This window comes from Triticum urartu, chromosome 2A (genome assembly GCF_056163025.1).
Source record: "Triticum urartu cultivar PI428250 chromosome 2A, HENAU_Tu73, whole genome shotgun sequence".
Classification (NCBI taxonomy): Eukaryota; Viridiplantae; Streptophyta; class Magnoliopsida; order Poales; family Poaceae; genus Triticum; species Triticum urartu.
The window spans coordinates 67,606,746-67,632,420 of record NC_141874.1 but is presented as its reverse complement, the minus strand read 5'-3'; the positions used below and the strand labels follow the sequence as shown (position 1 = coordinate 67,632,420).

Sequence of the window (25,675 nt, the reverse complement as noted above, 5' to 3'; positions counted from 1 at the left end):
ACAACTATGGGAGCAGACCCGGAACCTATCCGTCAGGAGCCGACTGAACCCGTTGTTGAGCATCAAAGGGAGGTGCAACAGCAAATTTTAGAAGAAGTGACAAAAGTTGAGGCACATAATGTGCCAGAAACTGAGGCCCTTAGAAGGTCTACAAGAACAAGAAAGTCAGCTATTTCTACTGACTTTAAAGTTTATAACATAGAAATGGTTCATATGGAAAAATATCCCACCTCATATGAAGAAGCCATGAGAAGCCCTCATCCATCGAAATGGATGAAGGCAATGGAAGACGAGATGAAATCGATGAGTTCCAAAGATGTTTGGGACTTAGAGGAAATTCCTAAAGAAGCCAAAATAGTAGGCTGTAAATGGGTCTACAAAATTAAGTATGACTCTAAAGGGAATATAGAAAAGTATAAAGCACGACTCGTGGCAGAAGGATTTACACAAAGAGAAGGGATAGATTACAAGAGATATTTTCTCCAGTCTCATGTAAGGATTCCTTCATAATCATAATGGCATTAGTTGCTCATTTTGATTTAGAGTTACATCAAATTGATGTAAAGACGGCATTTCTGAATGGTGATTTAAAAGAAAATGTCTACATGAAACAACCTAAGGGTTTTATCATGGAAGGCAAAGAAAATATGGGATGCCGCCTGAAGAAATCCATTTATGGATTAAGACAAGCCTCTGGGCAGTGGTATCTAAAGTTTAATCAAACGATTAAAAGTTTTGGATTTAAAGAAAATATTGAAGATAACTGCATTTATGCAAAGTTTAAAAATGGGAAATATATTTTCCTAATCTTGTATGTGGATGATATTTTGCTTGCTAGCAGTGATGTTAGTCTACTACAAGAAACAAAGAAGTTCTTATCCTCGAATTTTGACATAACAAATCTTGGTGAAGCATCATATGTTTTGGGCATAGAAATTCACCGAGATAGAACCAATGGAGTCTTAGGACTATCGCAGAAAGCATATTTAGAAAAGGTTCTTAAAAAGTATAATATGCATGCGAGTAAAGCCACACCTGCTCCTATAGTTAAGGGCGATAGTTTTGGGAAATTCCAATGTCCCAAGAACCAGTATGAGATCGATCAAATGAAAGCAGTACCATATGCTTCGGCAGTTGGCAGCTTACAGTATGCACAAGTGTGCACTCGCCCTGACTTAGCTTTTATCACCAGGGTACTCGGTAGATATCAAGAGAATCTAGGCATGGAGCACTGGAAGATGGTAAAGAAAGCATTGCGTTATGCGCAAGGCACGAAGGACTACATGCTAATATACAGGAGAAGTGATTCCCTAGAGATAAAAATGTATTCAGACGTAGATTTTGCAGGGGACAGAGATGATAGAAAATCCACGTCAGGATATGTCTTCACTCTCGCTGGGGGAGCTATTTCGTGGAAAAGCTCCAAAGAGTCGATAGTTGCATCATCCACGATGTATGCAGAATTCATAGCATGCTTCGAAGCCACGGGGCAGGCGATATGGCTAAAGAAATTTGTACCCGACTTGAAAGTGGTAGATTGTATTCACAAACCACTAAAAATGTACTGTTATAACCAACCCGCAGTATTCTATGCTCACAACAACAAGTCGAGTAATGCTGCCAAAACAATAGAGATAAGGTATTATGTTGTGAAAGATAAAATCCAGGATCAAACTATAAGTCTCGAGCATATAAGGACAAAGGATATGCTTGCGGATCCGCTAACAAAAGGCTTACCACCCAATGTGTTCAAGGAACACTTAGCCAGCATGGGTTTAAGGGAAAGCCTTATGATTCCTGGATAGGCCCAAAAGGAACAGAATTTGTTTCTGAACATAACGTATGTTGTAGCTATATGATTCTATCGGCAATTAAGCTGTGACGATGAAACATGCTCTATGTACCAATATGTGATGAAACAAATAAACTAGAAAGTATAAGGTTAAAAGTAAAGTTGAGATCAAGGGGGAGAATGTTAGGTTGATCTCTCTCCCGTTCGAGCCCAACGGGTCGAACGGGCCCTTGCATCGCGCCCTGATCGGGGGCGCCCAACCAAACCATGGTTGGTGGGCCCCTGTGACCCCCTCTATTTAAACAGAGGTGGGGCCGGGCATGAGTTACGAGGTTAATCGCTGCCACAATCCCCACCGAACACTCCCTACCGATCTAGGGTTAGCGCGGTGCTCACGGGAAGCTCCACCACCGCCGCCATCTACTCTCTGTCCACATCATCACAGCCGCCACAACGTCATCATGGCTGCTGGTTCAAGCTCACAAGGCAAGGCAGAAGGTAGGTTACCGGATTGATCTAGCCTACACGATCCAAAAAGATCTATCAATGTTATCCATGTAAAACTGAACCCATTCAAAAGAAGACTGGATCAAGTTAGACATCTCAAAACCTCCTAATAATCAGTCGGAAGAATTGACAAGAAAATAAGACAAATCCTAAATAATTGAGGATTCGGTAGCAGACGCCAAATTGACGTCAGCTATGTTAGAAAAATCGAGGTCAGCTCCTTTCTCAACCTTGTTTTTCTTTACTGTGGGAACCTCTTTATTTATTTATTTGAACTTCCATTCAGGGTTTAACTTGGTTTTATGCGGTGATTGGATTTATATATCTATATTATATCTACCTACCTAATATAATAATAAAAGAAGGCGATATTCTTGATTTTGTTTTACCCGTCAGAATTTTTGTATGTTTTTTTAGGGTTTAGCCAAACTTTATTCATCAAACGCCACATGGAGTGGGATGCAGTTCGGATCATAGGGTTGGCTAAACCAAACGTGGCGCCCTGACCAACATATTTGGCTAAACTATGTGCTTCATAGTTGACAGCACGACTTTCGTAAATAAAAGAACAAGTAAAAGTTGAAGCTTGAAGTTTTATCTCCTTGATAATGTCCCTGTAGTCTCCCGTAGCTCCCATGTTGATGTCGCCGACGGCTTGTTTAGAATCAGAAGAAATGACAAACTGCTGCACATTCAGGTCTGAAGCAAGTGCTAGAGCCTCTCTACATGCGATGACCTCTAGGGTATCTGGGTCGTGGAGACCGTAGATTGATAGGGCCGAGCTCCCCAAGTAGTTCCCTTCGCTATCCCGGCAGACCGCGGCTGCCACCCCTCTTCGTCCCGCTCGAACCCCGGCATCGACGTGTATTTTGCAATGACTTAGGTGCAGCTGGGTTGGCCCGAACCTCTTTTCCTCCTTCCCGAATCATCTCCAGCTCCTGAATAAATTGGACCACAAAAGAATGTATAGCATAGGGGCTTTGGAAAATTCCCTCATGGATGGCCTTTCTCCTAGCCGCTCAGATTACCCATAGCGTGACTGAAAGCTTGACGAACAACTCATGAGATAATGACTGCATATGTGTAAATAACCGTTGTTTCGCATTGGGTTCAGAGGTGGCTGCGATTTGCTGTCCGAGCTCTTCATCAACTAGTGCCCACGTATACCTCGACATGGTGCAGTCTACTAGAGAGTGCTTCCATGAGTCAAGCGCACCACAAATTCCGCATGCACTGGAGTCCGACATGTGCCTGTATGCTCTTACATCATTGGTAGGTATCGAGTGATGTGATAAACGTCATAGGAACATTCTTACTTTTCCGTGGACCGCCGTCTTCTATAACGATTTCCACTCCTTCTCCTTCCTATCTTTCCCTAATATTAAAGTGAGGATTGTTTCTCCACTTTTTATCGTCCATGGTGGGACCATAAGTTTTTTCGTCCGTCTTTGGTTCCTATAGTCCGTTTTTAAGGAAAAAAAGAAAAAAACTGAACCGAAAAAAACAAAATGCCAACAACAGGATTTGATCCAACTACTAGAGAGTGCTTCCATGAGTCAAGCGCACCACAAATTCCGCATGCACTGGAGTCCGACATGTGCTTGTGTGCTCTTACATCATTGGTAGGTATCGAGTGATGTGATAAACGTCATAGGAACATTCTTACTTTTCCGTGGACCGCCGTCTTCCACAACGATTTCCACTCCTTCTCCTTCGTATCTTTCCCTAATATTAAAGTAATGATTGTTTCTTCACTTTTTATTGTCCATGGTGGGACCATAAGTTTTTTTCGTCCGTCTTTGGTTCCTATAGTCCGTTTTTAAGGAAAAAAAGAAAAAAACTGAACCAAAAAAACAAAATGCCAACAACAGGATTTGATCCTTAGAATATAAGGTTGATACTTGCAGCGCCAACCAACACATTGGGCGCCGGAATGCATCAAAATGAAGCGCCTGACTCCTTTTGATATAGTATTGGGCATGCGGAAATAAGGTATGAAGTTGTGCGGGCAGTGTTTTTTTTTAACTTTTTTTAATGTTTTTTTATTTAGGCCAGCCCAACTAATCGACAGCTAACAACACAACCGTAATTAATTGATTCCAAATTCCCCAAAGTGCACGCGCACTATACGGTGGAAACGAGCGGCCGAACGAGCACCGCTCGATCAACCAAGATCGCGCGGCCACAATTTCCAGGCGCGGGAGTGAGGCCGCTTCGCGCACGTGGCTGGGCACATCGCATCGTCGCTCACCTGGTCCACGCGCGTCGCGTCGTGTACCCACAGGCTGGGTCCACTTGTCACTGACGGAGGTAGAACACGCCTGGGTGAAACGACAAAGAGTTAGTGAACGGCGGCTTCGAAGTTCGATCCTCTCCATGGCCCTCCTCCCCAGTCCTCTCGTTCCCCATTTTCCTCCTCCCAAATCAGGCGAGATCCAGAGGTAACCACCGGAGGAGGCAAAGGAACCGGCGCCGCAACCGAAGCCGAAGACGGGCGGCGAACATTGGGAAGTGGATCATCTGCCACCATAACCGAAGTCAGTCGGAGGAAGCCGAAGGCGTTGGCGCGTGCGGAGATTCGTTGCTCGTCGCCAGCGCAGGTAAGGTCCTACCCATGGATTTGCTTATGTCCTCCCTTATATGTGTATCTCCTATCTCTTCCCTAGCATAGATCCTGCCTGGGGGCGGCTCGTATTGCTCGTATTCGTCGGACGAGGGAGGCGATACTCAACGCGGAGAGGTCGCGACGGAGGGGGATGAGTTTGCCGGGCAGCCCATAGCGGTGGTTAACCGCATCCTCTTCACACAGTTACGGCCATGGTGGCGTTGGCGTCATGAGCAAAGCTCTCGTGCTGCTTTCGAACTAGGGAGGCGTGGGGATTCAGTGAGATTTGAGTTCAATTTCAACCAGAGCGAGTAGATAATGGGATAGCGTAGGTTCGTACATCTCTTTTGCGTCCTGGTTCCCCGTGTTTTTTATTGGTTTTTTCTAGTATAAGTTGCAAACGGAGCAAGGAATAGTTGGCTAGCTAGTTGTAAAAGTTGCACAGGTATGCAAACATAGTTGGATTATTACACGAAGGACGATTAGGAGTGTGTTTTTCAATTTCATTTTCCAGTTGCACACGCTCATACATCAATTGGCTGCATCCTGCAGGCTCTAGATCATTTAGTTGGCACGACATTTTGTTCATTTTTTAAGGGAGTTCCAGTTTGGTCAGGGGGATTCGAGGGTGCGTGTTCTAGTGGGATACGAATTTCATGGCAAGTCACCTCCGTATTACGCAAGGATTCTGGCGAAGTGCCCCGCGCCCCTGGCCAAACCGTCTGATCCCAGCGTGGCGATTTATTGATTTCTTTTTGCAACAATTTGAGTTGGAATAGAAGGAAGTACATAAGAATAAGAGTACTAAGAGGATAGTTTCGATGCTTTTGCTCAACCCTCTGAAAATGCATCCGTGTGGTTTCTTTGTTTTCTCTTAAGTTGCGTGCATATAAGTAATTAGTTGGCTAGTTTATTGTAACAGTTGCATAGGAATGCAAATGTAGTTGGATCACACATATATGTATCTTAGTTGGCCAGCCAAACTTATGATTTGCACAATGAGGGCTAACCAGTTGCACAGTCGATGATATTCAGATGGATACACTGTGGAAACCATGTTCAAGCAGTTTGTGTGTGTGTGGTTTTTTGGTTGCACACTCATGTGTGCCCTGTTTCCAAGAGTATGCGTGCATATCTAAGCAGTTCATATCCTAGTTGGCTTTGCCACACTTATGCAGTTTCACAGGGAAGGACTATCTAGTTGCACCGTTGGTGGCTAGTTTAGTTTTGGCTCCAGTGCCTACATCATCTTCAGGCAGTGTGTATGCTAATTTTTTTGGTTGCACACTAATGTCTGCTCAGTTGGCCATACAGTGCATCAAGTTGCACACATTTTTGTTTTGTTTTGTAGGTGTGCTTAGAAAAATCAGCATGAGTTGCTTACCTCATCGCACTTTTTTTGATATCAATTGTTCATGCTCATTTTTTAATTTTATACATTTGGTTGCTGCGACTAATTTGTTTGTTCGCTTTCCTTTTAACAGACCAAAAATGGTTGTACAAGGAGGTGCGGCTCCTAGTGAAGGAGAGGCTTGTTCGCTTTTTCGTTGTTTTTCATTTATCATTGTAGCAGTTTTTTTGTGGGTAGTAGTTTTGTTTTCAATTATAATAACTATTTGTTTGGGTTTTCCGACCATGTTCTATATTCTGTTTGTTCCATGCAAAGGTCTACAAACCGTTCTTCTCGGTAGAATTCAAAACAGCCCGCCGGTTGGCAGTCTTGTCGTGCTGATATCGATGGGGAGGCATAGGATGATGAGGCAAGTATCGAGCAAGCAGTGTGGGTGCATTCCCCTTTCCTGCATACACACACAAGTAACTTTTTCCATTCATCCTTTAGGTTGGTGACCAATTTCGCATTGTGAAACGGTGGAAATGGAAGGCGACGGCGCAGGTGGGAGTTGTATATGGAGATGGCACATCATTTGCAGCAGCTGTTGAGGTAACATGAAATGGCATTATGCATTGTTCTTTTCTTTTTTTCTACACAAAGAAGCCTGGGATGTGATTTTTTACGCAGTTCCACAAGAACCAGCTAGATGTTGGCATCCCGAACTTTTATAGTTGCACAAGAATTAATTAAGAATTGGTATCCTCAACTTTTCGAATTGTTGCACAACAGTATCATACGAGTTAGAATCCTCAACTTTCGTAGTTGCACCAGAACCATTTGGGAGTTGGCAGTCTCAGCTTTTTAAATAGTCCAACAATAATATCACCGAGTTGGCATCCTCAACTATTTTAGTTACACATGAACCATCAGGAGTTGGCATCCCCAACTTTTCTTAATAGTTGCACAACAATGCCACATGAGTTGGCATCTTCAACTTTTTTTTGAGGGAGACATCTTCAACTTCTTTACTTGCACAAGAATCATTTAGTAGTTAGCATCCTCATGTATTCACATGTAACTGATTTGTTAGGTTTGTGGATGCACTTGAATGTAGTTGCACTACTTATTTGGAAGATTGTAATCTTTTAGAATTCACTATTTTGTCAATTTCTTGTGCTCGGACGTGCTAAATTCATCATGTTCATCAGTTCAAAATTCATTACATAGTCGAACAAAAATGCAATATGAATTGCATGTAGGAGTACTTGCAGTCGCACAAAATAGATGATGTAGTTGCACAAGCCACTATAAGTTTTTTTTTATTTTGCATACAAAATTTTAGCCAAACCAAAATGAATCTGAAATTATATGAGTTGGCATCTTCAACTTGCAACCCGAAGCGAAGAACCCCAGTTTATTAGAGAGGTCCGTTCTATTTCACTAGTTGGGTTTCTGTCTCAGCCTGGCATCTTTGGACAAGAATAATAAGTATAAGTAGCAGCTTCCTATTCCTTAGTACTTTCCTGTAGTGTAGTTTCTCAAACCAGTGCTTTTCCTGGAATGGATAGAATTCCTCAACTCTAGGAAAACCTGGTATGACAAATTCCTTATAATATGCAAAATTACGTTTCCGTATAAAATAAATAAGTAGACTAGCTCTGGACCGGAAATCGAAACCCTGGAAACAAAAGACAGGACAGGTATGAATCACTAAACCTGAGAGCTTCCTTCTCTTCTCCGCTTTGCTCTGTTACTCCTTTTGCAGATGGTTGGTCACCACTCTTAGGCTTTTTGTTCTCTGCTTGTGGTGGGTCTCCAATCTTGATCCGGTGCTGACTTAATAGGGAAACCTACCCAGAAAATGCCCCCTTTTCCGGTCCGGTTAACAAAGCCTGTAAACCAAGAGCGGAACGAAGAGCTAAAACGTCACCTTTACCCTTATCCTATTTCTTTCTTACTTGTAAACCAGACCGCGTCATTCCTTTTTTCTTTCTTTGGTAAGGAAGGGACGGCTATTCCCACAGGTTGATCTTGATAAAATGTGCAGCGGTAAGCAACTAATAATCTCGATGCAGGACTGCCGTTCCCATAGGTTCCTCCTCCAAAACCTTCTTAGGCGAAAAAGACTGGAAGGGCTTATTCCCACTGCTGATTACTGAGAACCTTCTACCGGGAAAGATTTCCTTCTATGCCTAGTGGTTTTTGAATTGGAAATGGGAAAGGCAGAGAGAATTTACTCAAATTCCACTATGTTATGTATACAATGATCGGGTTGCGTCTGGTATGATCGGGGTGCTTTATCTAAACTAGGCAGGATAACTTGGCTAACTTTCCTACTCTGATAGCATCTCTGAACGGCAGGTACCCTCAACCGCCGTAACGAAGGAATGAATCTATTAAGTGGGAAAGAGCCCTCGTGGCAGCTATATCCGCGAGGATTCCAAGTGTTCTAATTCATCTCGTTACAGACCCACATCAAACATGCAACTGCTTGTCGCATACTCCTGCTACTCCGACCTACGCTTCTCACATCGCATCCTTGGTCCTTAAACGACGGTATATTCTTTTTTCCGGGTTCTATGAGCGTAAATGGAGACACTTCCCCCTTCTTCGACATATGAATATGCCTCGCCTCGAAGATAAAGAAATCCTGAGTAAGGAGAGAGATTCTCCACACGAACGAACGACCCGTCAGGTTCGAACTGACTTAGGTTGGACCAGGACCCACCTATCTCCACCAAGAAGGAATCGCTTTGGTTACGCAGTTCAGTTGGCGATAAAAGCCAACCTAATCTGCGGGCCGGTAGGCCAGCCAACTAACTCTTCAAATGAAGAACTTATTTCCCCACACCTATCTCTATGAAACTTCCTTCATAGTTAGGAGAGGTTTTTTTTTTAGCTTTTTGTCTCTTTTACCGCAGGAAGTTCTCCAAAAGTATGAAAGGCCGGAGGGCTTTGTACCAACCATTCTAGTGTGGTTGGATTCTGTTCAACAGCCCAAGGACTTTCCGCACATTTTTGGTTCTTTCCACTGCTTGAAGTGATTGCGACAACTACGAAGAAACGACGAATCCCAACTACGGATATATAAGAACCGAAACTGCTCAGAGCATTCCATCCGGCGTAAGCATCTGGATAATCTGGAATGCGACGTGGCATACCCGAAAGCCCTAAGAAATGCATGGGAAAGAAGGTCAGATTAACCCCGAAAAAAGTGATCCAAAAATGGATTTGGCCTAAAGTTTCAGGATATGTCCGACCAAAGATTTTACCCACCCAATAGTAAAATCCAGCAAATAAAGCAAAAACGGCTCCCATAGAAAGTACATAATGGAAATGTGCAACCACATAATAAGTATCATGTAGAGCAATGTCTAGCCCAGAGTTTGCTAGAACTATTCCAGTGAGCCCTCCTATGGTGAACAAAAAGATGAACCCTACAGCAAATAACATGGGTGTTCTGTATTGTATCGAACCTCCCCACATGGTAGCGATCCAACTAAAGATTTTGATTCCTGTGGGCACAGCTATGATCATGGTAGCTGCGGTGAAGTAGGCACGCGTATCAACGTCTAAGCCCACAGTAAACATATGATGAGCCCAAACTAGAAATCGAAGAACACCTATACTTATCATGGCATAAACCATGCCTAGATACCCGAAGACCGGTTTTCTTGAAAAGGTCGATACGATATGACTAATAATACCAAATCTAGGCAGAATGAGAATATAACCTCTGGATGACCGAAGAACCAAAAGAGATGCTGGTATAATATTGGGTCTCCCCCTCCTGCAGGATCAAAAAAGGTTGTATTAAAGTTTCGATCGGTTAATAACATTGTAATTGCCCCTGCCAGTACCGGAAGTGATAATAAAAGTAGGAATGCTGTCCACTAGAACGGACCACACAAAAAGTGGTAATCTATGCATAGTCATTCCAGGTCCACGCATGTTGAAGATAGTTGTTATAAAATTGATAGAACCTAAAATTGATGAAATACCTGATAGATGAAGACTAAAAATTGCTAAATCAACTGCTCCTCCAGAATGGCTGGTAATACCACTTAAGGGCGGATAGACTGTCCACCCAGTGCCGCTGCCCACTTCTACTAAGGCTGAACTTAATAGGAGCAAGAGACTTGGTGGCAACAACCAGAATGATATATTATTTAATCGTGGAAATGCCATGTCAGGTGCACCTATCAGAATCGGAACAAACCAATTACCAAATCCACCTATCATCGCCGGCATAACCATAAAAAAGATCATTAAAAAAGCATGAGCCGTTATTAAAACATTATAAAGTTGATGATTCCCACCAAGAATTTGATCGCCGGGTCGGGCTAATTCCATACGAATCAATACGGAGAAGCATGTGCCCATCACTCCTGCAATGGCACCGAAGATGAAATAGAGAGTCCCAATATCCTTGTGGTTAGTAGAGAAGAGCCATCGAACCATATTTGTCATTTTTGATTTGAGAAATGAAAACTTTCCTTATCAAAGAGGGGCCGGGGGGCTGGAAGAGAAAAGAATCAGAATTACTGAGCTACCCCGCTCTTTTTTTTTCTAATTCCCTTCTAAGATCCTCCGACTTAAACAAGTCGAGAGCATGCTCGTGCTCAGCTCTTTCGAGACTTGCCTTGCTCTTGGGGATTTCTTCCCACCGGATCCTCTGTTCCACTTCCAGGCACCTCCTTGCGGAGCTTTCCGCCTCAAGGAGATCCCGGTTGTGGGAAACAGCATTTCGAAAGAAAACGGATCCTCCCTCATTCTCCCGCGGATCTTGATAAGACGCTTGGAGAACAGTGAAAGAATCAGTTGCGTGAATATGGTCCAGATAGGAACGAAGCGCTTCATCGACCAAGTAGGGCTCGATCGGTAGATAAGGCCCTACTCTTTGATAAAGCGCCACAAATTCCTGAATGACATCTTGTCGCATAGAAGAGAGCTTTTCTTCCATTAGGAAGAGCTTACGCCGCCCAGGTATGTCTTCCAGGGGGGTATTGTGATTAAGCTCGTTCTGAATGAACGTAACCCATCCCGGATCCTGCTCGTAAAGACTCAGATAGAAGTTTAGCCCTGCTAAATGAGCTAGAGCCTGGGGTCTTGAATCTTCGGCGGGAGAGTGATCAGAAAGGAGGAGCCGACGAAGCACGAACTAAAAAGATTGAAAATTGGTATTAGGCAGAATATAAAATGACAAAGGAATAAAAATATAAAAATCGAAAGTAATATCAAATTATATATTAAGGGAAACTTTTTATGAGTTGAAGATGCCAACTACTGAAATTCAACCCCACAAGTAGATGGATATGGCAGTGTTGTTAGTTGCACACTCGTGTTGGTTAAGTTGCACAGATGCAACCCAGAGCTGGTTCATTTTTCTAAGGCTTCATTTTTGCATAATGTGTGTTTTACTGGTTATAGGGATGGAGGAGCTGTTGTAGATTTGTGCACACAATTCTCAGCTATGAAGTTACATATACTACTGTGTGGAAAGATCAAAGAAAAAAAACACTTGCAAACCAGATTCTTGTCTAGTAGGTAGTTATTCATAGTAGCTACAACACTTTTTTTGCTACATGGACATCTATTCTTCTGCATTATGTATGAATACGACTCTATGTGCTCTCTCCTATATGTTTGCACATTTTCGCATTTTGTTGCACACATGCTGTAAAAGTTGGCTTGTCCCATGATGTAGTTGCATGAAAATCATATAAAAAAGCACAAGTACCAGATCTCCCTGTTTTGATCTCTGTTTATGTTATCTTCAACAACTATGGAGAAGCTATTTTTGCAAAGAGAAATTTTGTGAGGGAGAAAGGGAAAGGCAAGGAGGAAGGACCTGAACAAGAGGAGAAAAGGATCACCTCTTTTTTTTCACCCTTGCTAGTGCCTACTGCCTGGTACGTTCTGATCTATCACCCTCTCTCCTCTTGTTTTGCACCAAATTGTTCCAGATCAGCTGTTATTTAACTTTGATTCGTCTGCCATGGCAGCTCTGGCATTGGAGATCCAGACCTGGGAACCCAAGGTGGGGTCAAGTGGGGCGTGAGGAAAAAGAAGTTGGTGGCCAGAGAGGTGTGAGAGCTTCAGAAGGGGAGGGAAGGGCACGTGATGGCCTGGGGACCATGTCCAATGCGTGCTTTGTTGGGTTCACACGTCTTTGTTGCTATCGGGGGAGGGTTTTCCTTTTCTGGGATGGGGGACATAATCTTTCCTTTTATAGCGGCCGCTGGGGAACGCTAGGGAGCAGCCGGCCGCTCCCTAGACGCGTCCTCTTAATTGATTATCTGGCCTCAAATTATTAAATAGTCCCACCTTGTGTTTCTTATATTCAACCCTTCCAATTTATATATCTCTTTGAAGTTCCTGGGTGTTAAGGAACTGTCTCGGGAATTAGTAAGCAAGGATAACAAGGAATGAGGAATAGAAAACACTTCGGCCCAGGCGCCCAGCCATGTGATGGCAAAAAAAAGTCTTCAAAATTTATAGCTGCCATATTTTTTATTTTCTTTATTATTTATCGGGTACAAACTGTTACTTTCTTAGGTAGATCTATGTATATATATTCATTATTCTGATCGTTACTTGACTCTTTCAAATAAAGTGCACTAATGTGTATTTGAATCATTGAATATGTTTAACTATAACATTTGCGGTGTGAGGAAGACATGCATGAAAAAAGTGTTTGATTAAATACATGGTATATGTTATTTTTCTCACTAATCTGTCTTTTTTCTTTATTTACATCCTTCATTTTTAGAAGAGAATTAATCAGATGTTTCACATGATTTTATGTGTTATTATTGGGTTAGGGCCATATGAAATTTTATGTAGTTTTCTTATAAAGAATAATTTTATATTTTTTTGCTTCTTTCCACTGCCATTCTGGATATTTTGATGTACTGAATAATACATTTTTTTGTAGAAAAATATCATAAAAAATACGTGCTTCAATTCTGAAATTTCTATCACAAGGGTAACAGCTAATCAAACTTTTGCTAGCTTTAAGAATAATTGTATTATTAAATTTCTATTCAACCATAGGTAACATAATTTGTGTTGTTCGCTGTGACAAAAAATTAGGTACATATTTATCAGTTTAGATGTATTCTGTTCTTTAGGACGGAGGCTACATATGCGGATAACTTTTTCCATTGTGACGCACCATAAGGTCTTTCGGAAGCAGCGTGCTAGAGTGTGATGACCAAGCTCGTTGCCCTTGAGATTTTCATGTTCGTTGTGAGGTGGACAATGTGACCATGGTCGCGAAGAGAGTGGTAACATGGATGAGTCACTTGAAGTGTGTGAGAATTTTTTTTTCTCCCGTTGCAACGCACGGGCATATGTGCTGTGTTCTCCTACGTCGTTCACGTGCACGTGACTTGGGCCCGGGCTTGATTATCTTATCCAATGTTGAAAGCGTCGCAGCCCACAAAAACAAATAGGAAAGTGTCGGACTTCTCCTTCACACATATCGTATCCAGGAGTTAATAAAAAAACATATAGTATCCAGCTTCTTCCTCGTGCGTCCTCATAAATCAGCAGCAGAATTAGTGGCTCCTTCATGGGACGGGAACTTGGTGCTCTCTGGTATCCGCGCACCCTATATATGCAAAAAAAAATAGTAATTCAGAAAAAGTTTAAAAATTTTGAAATCTTTTTTAGAATCAAACATGATCAGGTATTGTACTTGTATAAAAAATTTGGATAAGAAATGATTCTTATTGACTTCAGGGCGAAAAAGACAAGTTTATGACGACAATATAGCATGAATAATATTTGAATATAGCTTTTTTTGTCAAATCTTCGACCCAGGATACAACGAAAGTCATTTTCTGACGAATCTTTTTATACGACTATAATACTTGATCATGTTTGATACCAGAAAAGATTTGGAATTTTTTGAACTTTTTTTGAATTACTTTTTTTTTGCATATAGGGTGCGCCGGTACCTAGGTTCTCCTTCATATTTTCCCTCCTTCATGAGGCTTGCCTTGCTTGGCGTCCCCCATCAAGATCCTTCTTCCCCCCTACATCGTCAGGATTCATGACCCGCCAGTCCGAGGGCTTGAACTTCGTGCTGTTTCAATGGGATCCATGAGCCACCGCCCCTGTTCGCGTTAGATAGAATCCGATTTGAATGCTCCACTAAAACACTGGGGATAGGGTAATACATCTAAGAAATCATCCCATAGAACGTACTCCCCCTGGATGCGGGAATAGCATGTCATGTCCAAGCCAAATAACTTACACCGAAAAGCCCCGACAACTGTGATTGTTTAGGAGTTGTCAATTATGGTTTTCCCAATCCTTCAAGAAGCAATGGGGAAAATTGACGAAGAGAAAGGAGCTATTGTCGTCGATGTCGTCTACTAAGTTGTGATCTTTGCCACCTACCTCTATCTCTTCCCGGAAGATGCATTGCGCTTGATGAATTATTAAGTGGATATTTGCATGTCAAAAATAGACATTATTGGCAAAAAGTCACAAGGTTACCCTTGGTTCAATTTGTCTCAAGCAATCAAGAATTTCATTGTTATTTTTAAGGAATTCAAAGTTGCTTTTTCTTATTTTTTGGAAAATCAGATTGATCAGTATTGAGTTTATATCAATTAGGGTGTCAACTAATTTCTTATCTGACATAATAACCCATGATTTTTGTGTAATTTTTCTCATGATTTTTGGGCTGCACAATCTGTCTTTTGGAGGCAATTTCAAATATGCTTAGTGACACGATCATCTTGTCCGTAAATTACTTAGTCAAAAACATCACAAGACACCAGTCCTAATTGTTTCCAGATATTTATCTCTGCTCAACCAGCCTTCACTGAAATTCTGAACAAGAGAAGGTGCTAAGCTCGTGATGTACTTCTTCTTGTGGAAGGAACCATAAGTTGTAATAGTAATAGTATAATTTTCTTTCCGTGAATAATAGTACCACAAACTGACTCGACCTGGATTATGAACGGCAATGCAGGTCGGCGCGCGGCGTACGTATCCGTTCCAAAACCCAAACGGACTGAATCGTCGACGTGCACATCCATAAATAAATATGGAGCTCCAAGTCTCCAAGACTCCAACCCGCGACGTACGTTGGCATCCACAATGGCTGCCGCCGACCGTCTCTCAGCCCTCCCAAACGACGTGCTCACGCGCATCCTGTCTTTCGCGCCAACGCACGAGGCCGCGGCCACTGCCCTCCTCTCACGCCGGTGGCGATCCGTGTGGCGCCGGACCAGCTTCCTCAACCTCGACACCAGGCCCTACTCTACTCGGAGGCTTGAGCCTTTCTTCCAAGACGCCCACGACATCCTCGCATCGCTCCGTCGGCCGCGCCGCGGCTCCCGCCGGCGCCGCCATGGTGCGGGCCTCAAGACACTCAAGCTCTTCCTGGAGGAAGGAGCCTACTACAACAGAAAGAGCTGGCGTAGGGTGCGGGACGATGCCGAACCGCACCACAGGGTCGCCGAACTCCTGGCCGACCCTGCTGTGTCGCGGCTGGAAGAGCTCAGCATCGGCTGCGAGAAGGGCCACTCAAGAGAGGACCGTTACTTCCCGCCACTGGCATCCCTGCCGTGCGCCGCCACGCTCCGGGTGCTGGAGCTCACGAACTGCAACCTCGAGCCGCCGTCGACGGCGCCGTCCTCGGGCCTGGCTTTCCCGTGCCTGACAGATCTGACGCTGCGTAACTGCTTTTTCTTGGAGGGGTATCTCCAAGACATGCTCGACGCCGCGCCGGCACTCACCAGCCTGGCTCTGGCGAACGTCAGACATAAGGCGGCTGGTTCTGGCGAGAGATTGAACGACTGGGACTACTTCATGCTGCCACTTCGCCTCCGATGCCCGACGCTCACCGCCTTGGTGCTCGTGACCTTTGTCGACAAGAAGGAGGTCAAGGCGTCCGCCGCTGGCGGCAGCGGCATCGAGCTCGACATGCCCAGCCTCCGCTTCTTCCGGTTCCAGGGATACCCCGTCAAGCTGTCGCTCACATCGCCGGCACCGGGGCTCGCGCGAGTCGATCTCGATGTGGCTCGCCGCCATCACAGTAGCCATAGCTGGGCCTTCAGTTACGAGCCGCCATCGCGCATAATCGCAAACTTCTCCAGCACGAGGGCCTCAAGGTGCACCTCCGGAGCATCGAAGACATCGTCGCCGACGACGAGGATAAGGACGGCGGGGCCATCCTGCCAACGTTCCCAAACCTCAAGCTCCTCGAACTAGACGGAGAGTACTGGTGGCACAAGAACAGCAAGGCAGACGTGGCAACGGCGAGGCTTCTCCGCTCCTGCCCGGTGATGTCCGAGCTCCGGCTCAGGTTGGGCAAGCAACGCGACCATTGGGACCAAGACGAGTACAAGGACCCCTTCGACGAGTCCATGGAGAGGTTCGAGAGGCTCGCGTGCAGGTCGTCGGCCGTGGAGCTTGGCTGGGTGTCGGAGCTCCCGGACCCTCTGACGTTCCGCTGTCTGCAGACGAGCCTCCGGAAGGTGACGCTGCGGTTCAAGGCCAAGGAGGTGAACTGCTTCCCGACGCAGCTCGCCAAGTTCCTCGCGGAGAACGCAATGGTGCTCGAGGAGATGCACGTCGACGACGGCAGCCAGTTCTGGCCGGACCACCTCTGCCACAAGGTTGGGGTGTGGAGAGCCGAGTCGTTCCGGAGGAAGAACCTGCCGGCCACGGCCGCCGGCTTTCGGGTGTGCCAGCTGCCGATGGATAAACCTGTGAAAGATCCTGCTGAAGAATCGTGTTACGGTTACGGTTACGAATACGATTAGTGTACATGTGTTAAGCCCGATCGACAACCTCTCAGCACCAAAAATACAATTGCTTGGACACTGCAGTTCATGTATGCCAACACTTTTAAAAAGAGCTTACAGTCAAATATAAAGAAATGCATCATCCATGATGTTACAAAACAAAAATCCTGAGCCGAGTGAATAAGTTCAGACTGAAAAGATCAACAAGTACAGAGAAGCATTACGATTTGGACAAGAAAGACTACTACTGTACTACAATATGTAAATCTTCAATATTTGCACTGTAAAAAGAGCTTACATTTCACTGCAAAAACTACTACTACTAGTAACTCAAGAAAACATTAGCGTAACAACAGTTAAATTTGACCGACACCAAAGCCAAATCTGTGCGAAAAGGACGACACCGAATTTGAGCCTAAATTACAAAAAAAAAAGTCCTAAATACTGTAAGACAAGTACATTTCAAGTCAGTGGAAAGTATATGAACAATTGTATTGCATAAATTATGATTTGCAGTACTATTACAATATGCGGTGAATCAAAGAGACCAAGCATACAACACTGATATGCTGCTGCATGTAGGAAAGTGAAGAAAGACCAATTTCTGAATGCGAGTAAAACTCAGCCGATAACAGTTGAAATTTTTATGAAATATAGACTGGGCTTGTTAAAGTAACTAGCTAATTGTTGCTGCAGGGTGCATGCTCACTACTGAGCTGCTGCGATCATACTCCGGTACAACCGTACAAGGTAATCACTTCATTCATTCATGCCAAACAAAAAACATAGAACTGGATTTCCTGGGAAAGTACCTGAAGAAAATGAACGATGCATATTTAACAGGATCAGTTGTCAGCTACGCCTCCTAAAAAAAAAAGGTGTCAACTACGCAACCACGATTGCAGCAGGGCAAACAATACTATAAGGACAATCACTACGATGTGATGCAGAGCTACGATCTTGTGGCTGCAAGATAAAAGATGGCGTGAACTGTGAACATTTGTGTTTACTTTGCAAGTTATAACAGAGTATTCCACGGATGTTCCTATATCTCTACTGGCGAAGGAGGAGCGCAGCTGAACTCTGTTTGTACTGATGACCCCTTTTTCAGGTTCCAGTGAAAAAGGCCCAACTGCACAAGGAGATTATTTACATAATCTATCATGGAAGGCAACACTTTGATGCAATAATTCACATGTTAGTTATGGGCTTATGGCGCTGTCTCCCATTGAATCTTACATGTACTGGTGATATTGTAGTTTATCATTTTGTCAGCTATAAACTTAACTGCAATACATCAAGGATAAATGGTAAGCAAGGAAATCTGAACTGCATGCAGATAATCAAGCATGCAGTGTCAACATTTCAAGGGAGCACATTAGACTACCATTCAAATACTAAAATTGAGAATAATTCAAATCAAAGGTAAAAAAATATTACCAAAAGGATAGTGTAGCCCACGACTCTTCAAATTTTATATTTAAAAAATCTAAAATAATTCAAATTCAAAATTTTGATTAAATTTAGCAGGGGCCACGCGAACGCAAACCCCCTCTAACATAAATTATGACGTCCGCTCTTTCACTTGGGGAGATGGTAAGCCAGCTCATCCACCAAGTGCAATGTGGACCACTAGCCTAAGCCACAGCTCTTCTTGATCTGTCGTCGACCCCATCCAGGTAAGTATGTTCCAAGGTTGCACCCCGCCTTGCTTATATAGCTCGCTCTCCCGCTCCAACGTTCTCAACAAGCGATGTGGTACTAAACAAGGGTAATGATCTGTGTTTAATGTGCTGCTCCCTGTGGGCTTCTTGGACGAAGTCCGCAGACCATGGGCTCGCGTGTTAGCATTATTTGGGCCAAAACGTGGCCGTAAGCAAGCCTAGAATGCGGTACAGAGGCCTTCAGGCAAGCTATGACGGGCCCGGCTATACTTCACATGCTGCGAGTTGTACGATCACCCTGATGAAGCACGGGCAGGCCCAGCAACTTCTACCACGTGATACTGTTGTACCAATACGGGAAAAGACCCTAAAAAAAACCAATACTGAAAAAGAAGGGGCAAACGGTTCTGAAAAAAAAACGACAAATGAAAATTTTCGGTGTAACACGTACTGCATTCTCTCTCAGTCTGTTTTTTTTTACCTTTTGTTTGCGTTTGTAATACCCTGTTGTTTTGGGTAAATAAAGGAAAATGTTTATGCATAATTTTTGTTAGCTTAATTTCTGAAAAATGTCGATAGCTTTCAAACAAAAAAATTCTTTGTGACATTTAAAAAAAGTTCACGTGTTTCAAACAAATGTACAAGGTACTTCAAAAATGTTTATACAATGCAAAAAGAAAATGTCCTGTAAGTCAAAGATAATGTTATGTACCATTCAAAACAATGTTATACTTTGCATTTAAGAAATGTTCCAAAAATGCATTTGGAAAAAATTAAGCATGTATTTCAGCGCATAATAGGAGCACTGGTGTATTCAGGAGGTCCTCCTATTCACAGGAGATGGATTGCCCCTACAATATCCACGTTGGTACCCCTATAAAATCCATGTTGGCCACTGCGTCAGCGACACTACAGGCCCGCTTGTCAGCCACTGCAAGTCTTTTCTTTTCAACACAGTACAAATACAGACGCTTATACATACACATATACACTCATCCCTGCACGCATGTATATTCTATCCCTATGAGCACCTTCGGGAGATTGAGCAGCCGCTACAAATCTGGAGATGGTCTAAGTGTTGGCCTAGGTAGCCACGCTTACACTTGTAGGGGATATATGCCATATATGTGTATAATATTTTCTAACGTGCCCCCTCAATCACAAGTTCACAAAGTTGAAATTGCCCTTGAGGTCTTCTAATTTTCGTCATGATAAGCCCTTGGTAAAAGAGAGAAGTGCACATTCTAATCCCCAACTTTTTTTTCTAGTCTAATGTACAACCCTCAACTATGATACCGTCTTAATCAACCCCAAAATTCTAAACCTGACCAGGATTGAACCTCCCCTCCCCGTTGACCGGTTTTGATCCATTGACCATCCAGTCAGCAAGCCACGTCAGCAAAAAAATCAGATTTTCCAATACAAATTCTGTAAAATAAAAAATCTATAATATAAAAAAGTAAAATAATACTAATAAAATTATCTAAAATTGACGAAAGTAAAAAAATATGTTGAATCAACAAAAAAATTCTGTAAACCAAAAAAATAGTCTTGTGCAATTTTCTACCCCATTTTTGCCCCACGGTCAGGAAAACTATTTTTTTATGAAATTTTGAAAACAATCTATAAAATCAAGAAAACAATACTAAGCATACTGGAAAATTTCCAATTTTTTGTTTAAAACAATGAAATTATTTTCAAATTACATTTTCTACCCAATTTTTCCCAAATTAAATATTTGTACAAAAAAGGGGAAAATTCTGTAAATTTAAGAAAATAGTACTGAACATTCTAGGAAAGTTTCAAAAATTCTTCAATTAATGTAAATTTCTTCAGTTTCAGTTTCTAGATTTTTTATTATTACTTTACATAATTGTTTTTTATTTTACAAAAAATCAACTGTTTTATAGTTTTTTTATTTTACAGAATATTTTGTTAAAAAAATTGCTGACGTGGCTTTATGACTAGATGGTCAACGGGTCAAAACATGTCAATTGGATCAAAATCGGTCAATAGGGAGGGTAGGGTTGAATCCTGTCCGGTTTTTAGAGTTTGGGGTTGATTCTTAGACGGTATCATAGTTGAGGGTTGGAGATGATACTAGGGTTGTAGATTAGATTAGGGCAAGAGTGTGGGCTTGAAATATGCACTTCCCTCTTGATAAAACCATCTACAACTTGGTCACCTGTGAAGGTAAAACGAAATGTCGAGTAGTCTCTTGGCTACGCTTTCACGCACAAAATGATAACCAATCTTAATGTGCCTAGTTCTTGAATGAAAAACTAGATTTGTTCAGGAATATGTGGCACCGATATTGACACACCATAGGCAAACAACTGGAGAATGAATAACACCAAGTCCATCTAGTAAGGTTTGTACCCACATTAATTTAGCAGTAGCATTAGCTCAAGATTTATATTCAACCTCTGTGTTGATCCAAGATATTATTTGGACCAAAGAAAACAGTAAATCCTTAGTCAATCTCCTGTCATCAGGACAACCTGCCCAATTAGCATATGAGAAAGCACTTAGTAAGGTTAAGGTTGATTCGGCAAACTTTAGATAGGTACTCATGGTACCTCTGAGATACCTCAATATTCTCTTTTATGTTTGTCAAGCCTCAAGTGTTGAGAAGTAGGGGAATGCAAATACTAGCATACTTTATGAACATGAAAATATATGTCAGGTCTTGTTAGTATAAAATACTGCAATGCACCTACCATACTTCTCTATCTTGTTGACTCTTCGCCCCCTCCCCCCCCCCCCCCCCCCCCCCCCCGCCCCCAAGAGTTATCCTTCTTCCTTGGATAGTTTTCTGAAGTAGAGTGGGCATGTTCGAAACTTTACAGTTCATCATAAATGCACGTTCCAGTATAATGAGGCATACTTCTCTTGGGTCAAGAGAATGCCATCTTTCACCTTTTTACTTCAACACCCAAAAATAGTGTAGATCACTTAGATCCTTCAAGGCAAAGTCTTTTCTCAAATGTATGACAACTGCTACAAACTAGTATATCTCTTAGCTATAAATGCTAACCATATGTTAGAACAGAAAATCAAATCAGATTATGACAAAGGCTAGATTACATCTAAGTGATAAACAGATAATGCACAAACTAACAACCAAATCATCATTCTAACTAGAAGACCATCAGTGGCAAATTTTAGAAGATGAAAAAAAAGACATATAACCATATAACATACCATCTAACTAGCCTAAATCCATCCCTACTTCGTTGGGGCGACATTGCAGACAAAAAAACACCTACAAAAATCCCATGCATAATTCCACGCAAAGACCCAACTCCTACAGGAAATGAATCCATGCGCTACACTAACACAAGCACAAACACGTTGGGGGTGGATTCAAAGTCATATGCATGGAAAACAACCTAACTACCTAAGACTGGGACAAGGAGATGGGATTCTAGCCAAAAATTGCATCCAACCAGATCTAGAAATGGAGAACAAGATTGAGAGGGAGAAGAAATACGTCAACCGACCACCGAGGAGAGAGTGAAACAAAGGCAGAGCATGTAGAGCTTCAAGCGCGCAAGGGGGGGGGGGGGGTCGAAGCTACTACCATTGGTCTACAAAAATGTCTTATATTTTCAGACGGAGGTGGTACTTACTTCATTTATTGGGATTCCAAAAGTATTATCTATGTATCATTTCCATTTTCTTTAGGTGCAGAACAAGCCTCTCTCAGCAATGCTTCAGACAGGAAAAAGAGATACCAGCGCAAAAAAAAAGCAGGAAAAAGAGGTGTACATACAACGACTTGGACAAGAGCATGAAACAGTTTTCTCCCTCAATCTGGAGAAATGATATAATAAAATGATAAAATAATCACATCCGGGTCCACCCGTCATTGGGACAAACTGAAAACCCCAGCAGGAAGCGCCGGGCGCGGTCAAACAGTCGAGTCATCGGACGACTCGGATGACACATCGTCATCGAGGTCGGAGAAGAGGTCCATGCAGAGGTCGCCGTAGAAGCGGCCGACGAGCCGGACGAACACCGGCGACCTGAGCTTCTCCCAGCATCCCAGCAGCTCCTCGACGTCCATGAGGTCCCCCACCTTGGCCTCCTCCACCAGCATCTCCATCAGGTGCCGCTCGAAGCCTTTGCACGCCTCCTCCACGTCGCCGTCTCCGCAGGCGGCGGCCACGTCGCTGAGACGATGCACCGCGGTGGTGATCGGCTTCGTCGGCGACGCGAATACCGCGGCCGAGCCTAGCCGGGCCTGCAGCGCGAGCACCCGCGCGGCCGTCGTCGACAACGCGGCTTGCTCGTCCAGCGACGGCGACGGGGCGCGCACGGCGCCAGATGCCGTGCCGGTCTGCTGGGCAGGAGACGCCGACGCGGCGGCCTCGCTGATCTGAGCCTGGATCGCGAGCAGCCGCGCGGCCGTGGTCGACCCCGCGCCGGGCGTGTCGAGGGACGGCGACGGCGCGCGCACGGCGGTGCCGCCGCTGTCGTCGGAGGAGCTCCTGGGCGGCCGGTCGGCGACGAAGCTGCGGTCCACATCGGAGCCCATGGACATGAGCGGCCAGAAGACCGCGCGCACGGAGCTGAAGCTGCTGGAGCGGTGGCGCCGGCGCCGGCGGTTGCTCTTCATCCTGCCGAACGCGCGGCGGAGCAGCGTCGGCTTCGGCGGCTGCGACAGCTGCTGCGCCCTGGGGCGCCCCTTGAAGAGCGCCAGCATGCCGCTGCACGGGTTGCACTCCCTCGGCATGGTCGATCGGTCGGCGATCGGGTTCCTGACCTTCCCGCCGCCTCTTCTTGGTCGCCGGAGTAGATTAGAGTCGCCGGCTACGATGATTGCATGTCGCGGTTGTTGGTCGCGAAGGTCTTGGGGGATCCAGGACCGATCCGGGTGTTGAAGGATGATTGAAATGTGGGACTCTTATGGGTGGTGATGGCGGGAGACTTTGGACGTGGTGTTCACGTACGCATCGAGGTGAGCAAAGTGGGAGGACATGGTCGGCTCAAAGCCTCAAAGTCTGGAATTACAGGTGGCGAAAGCTACGGAGAGTAGACGGGTTACGTGCAGAAAATGCGGAAATATTTGGATTCGCGATCTTCAGCGGGGTTTAATATGATGACTTACTTGACGATAATCAGAAAAATGAGCTGATTAAGAAATGATGTAACAGTTGGTCGCTAGCTAGATGCAGCCCTTGCAGACGGGGCTAGAGTAATCGTGATGCTAGGAGGAGGCGTCCATTGGTACGTGCAAAGCATCAACGTTCTTTGTATAACAGTTGAAATTTTTTCTTCCCCAGAGCGACGATCTCGCCTGAGAATTCCTTTGATGTGTTCTTCTTTGTCTTTTCTTTAGGACAAAATGGTTTTCTTTGTTGCTAAAAAATGTTTTTCTTTGTTCCTATAGGGGCAAATTAGTTTGAAAGCATAGGGGGCATGGTGCAAGGTCTTTTTTTTTCAAGAGTGGCACAAGGTCTTTCAAAAGTAAAACAAATCTTTGAATCGTGTTCAATACAGAAATGCTTGTTGGGCTGTTCAAATGAGCGGCCCAATAATCTAAGTTTTTATAAAAGTGGGAGGAAAGAGAATTTGGACATTGTTTTTCATAAAAGAAATTTTTATTGTGTGTTTCTCAAAAAGAAAATGTTATACAGGTAAAAAAACTAGAAATGAAAAGAAACGAAACAAATAATATAAACACACATGGAAGAAAACCACAAAGTAGAAAAAAGAGAAGAAAACCCAGAATCACTAATTAAGCCGTACCCCTTCCAAAGGTTGATGAAGCTATGTACCTAGGGTAGGGTCATAAGCATGACCTAGACACCCTCCCCTAGAACATCACCTTAAAGTCAGAAGCGTTCAAGGGATACCATCATCCACTCGACAAAAGCATTCCACTCAGAAGCGTTCACGAGGAGTACCGCCCCGAACCCCTTTATTCACAGCAGAGAGGAGAGCTTCGCCGCCGCAATATGGATGCGCTCAACACGCCCATCATTGGGGAAACCACCGAGGCCCGGGCCTTGGAGGAGGCGTGTCTGGCCAACTTGGCTGAGCGCACTCGACTGGAGAACCTTCGGCGTGCACTCGACGAGCGTGCTCGACAGCGGGTTCCTGAGTCCAGTCGACGACAACTTTTTCCGCCTCAACCTCAGGTATACCTGTTGAAAATATGCCCTAGAGGCAATAATAAATTAGTTATTATTATATTTCCTTGTTCATGATAATCGTTTATTATCCATGCTAGAATTGTATTGATAGGAAACTCAGATACATGTGTGGATACATAGACAACACCATGTCCCTAGTAAGCCTCTAGTTGACTAGCTCGTTGATCAATAGATGGTTACGGTTTCCTGACCATGGACATTGGATGTCATTGATAACGGGATCACATCATTAGGAGAATGATGTGATGGACAAAGACCCAATGCTAAGCCTAGCACAAGATCATGTAGTTCGTATGCTAAAGCTTTTCTAATGTCAAGTATCATTTCCTTAGACCATGAGATTGTGCAACTCCCGGATACCGTAGGAGTGCTTCGGGTGTGCCAAACGTCACAACGTAACTGGGTGGCTATAAAGGTACACTACAGGTATCTCCGAAAGTGTCTGTTGGGTTGGCACGAATCGAGACTGGGATTTGTCACTCCATGTAAACAGAGAGGTATCTCTGGGCCCACTCGGTAGGACATCATCATAATGTGCACAATGTGATCAAGGAGTTGATCACGGGATGATGTGTTACGGAACGAGTAAAGAGACTTGCCGGTAACGAGATTGAACAAAGGTATCGGGATACCGACGGTCGAATCTCAGGCAAGTAACATACCGATAGACAAAGGGAATTGTATGCGGGATTGATTGAATCCTCGACATCGTGGTTCATCTGATGAGATCATCGTGGAACATGTGGGAGCCAACATGGGTATCCAGATCCCGCTGATGGTTATTGACCGGAGAGTCATCTCGGTCATGTCTACATGGTTCCCAAACCCGTAGGGTCTACACACT

The 25,675-nt window shown here is 43.9% G+C and overlaps 1 protein-coding gene, 1 long non-coding RNA gene, 1 other non-coding gene and 2 pseudogenes across 4 annotated transcripts; 2 read left to right on the top strand and 3 right to left on the bottom strand.

Annotated features, from left to right (window-relative positions):
* Window positions 1–4,625: 4,625 nt before the first annotated feature.
* On the top strand, window positions 4,626–12,876 carry LOC125525777 (uncharacterized). 2 transcript variants are annotated; one of them, XR_015615754.1, is made up of 6 exons: window positions 4,627–4,899; window positions 6,389–6,411; window positions 6,571–6,664; window positions 6,745–6,846; window positions 12,032–12,149; window positions 12,243–12,876. It is a non-coding gene; the product is annotated as an uncharacterized LOC125525777 (long non-coding RNA). The 2 variants fall into 2 exon arrangements; XR_015615753.1 differs by having other exon boundaries at window positions 4,626–4,899; window positions 6,389–6,664.
* LOC147983805 (uncharacterized) lies at window positions 10,779–11,620 on the bottom strand (annotated as a pseudogene).
* A 2,023-nt stretch (window positions 12,877–14,899) lies between the features above and the next one.
* On the top strand, window positions 14,900–17,112 carry LOC147983804 (F-box/FBD/LRR-repeat protein At5g56420-like; annotated as a pseudogene).
* Window positions 17,113–18,533: 1,421 nt separating this feature from the next.
* LOC147983803 (U1 spliceosomal RNA) lies at window positions 18,534–18,693 on the bottom strand. The gene has a single exon (XR_015617841.1). It is a non-coding gene; the product is annotated as a U1 spliceosomal RNA (small nuclear RNA).
* A 3,625-nt stretch (window positions 18,694–22,318) lies between these two features.
* Window positions 22,319–23,615, bottom strand: LOC147983802 (uncharacterized). Its single transcript, XM_087539596.1, has one exon. It carries the CDS (start codon window positions 23,406–23,408, stop codon window positions 22,584–22,586), a length of 825 nt encoding a protein of 274 aa, XP_087395722.1. The 5' UTR covers window positions 23,409–23,615; the 3' UTR covers window positions 22,319–22,583.
* Between the last annotated feature and the right edge of the window lie 2,060 nt (window positions 23,616–25,675).

Coding starts and splice junctions, on each gene's coding strand:
- LOC147983802 (XM_087539596.1), bottom strand. CDS start 23,408: ATGCCGAGGGAGTGCAACCCGTGCAGCGGCATGCTGGCGCTCTTCAAG.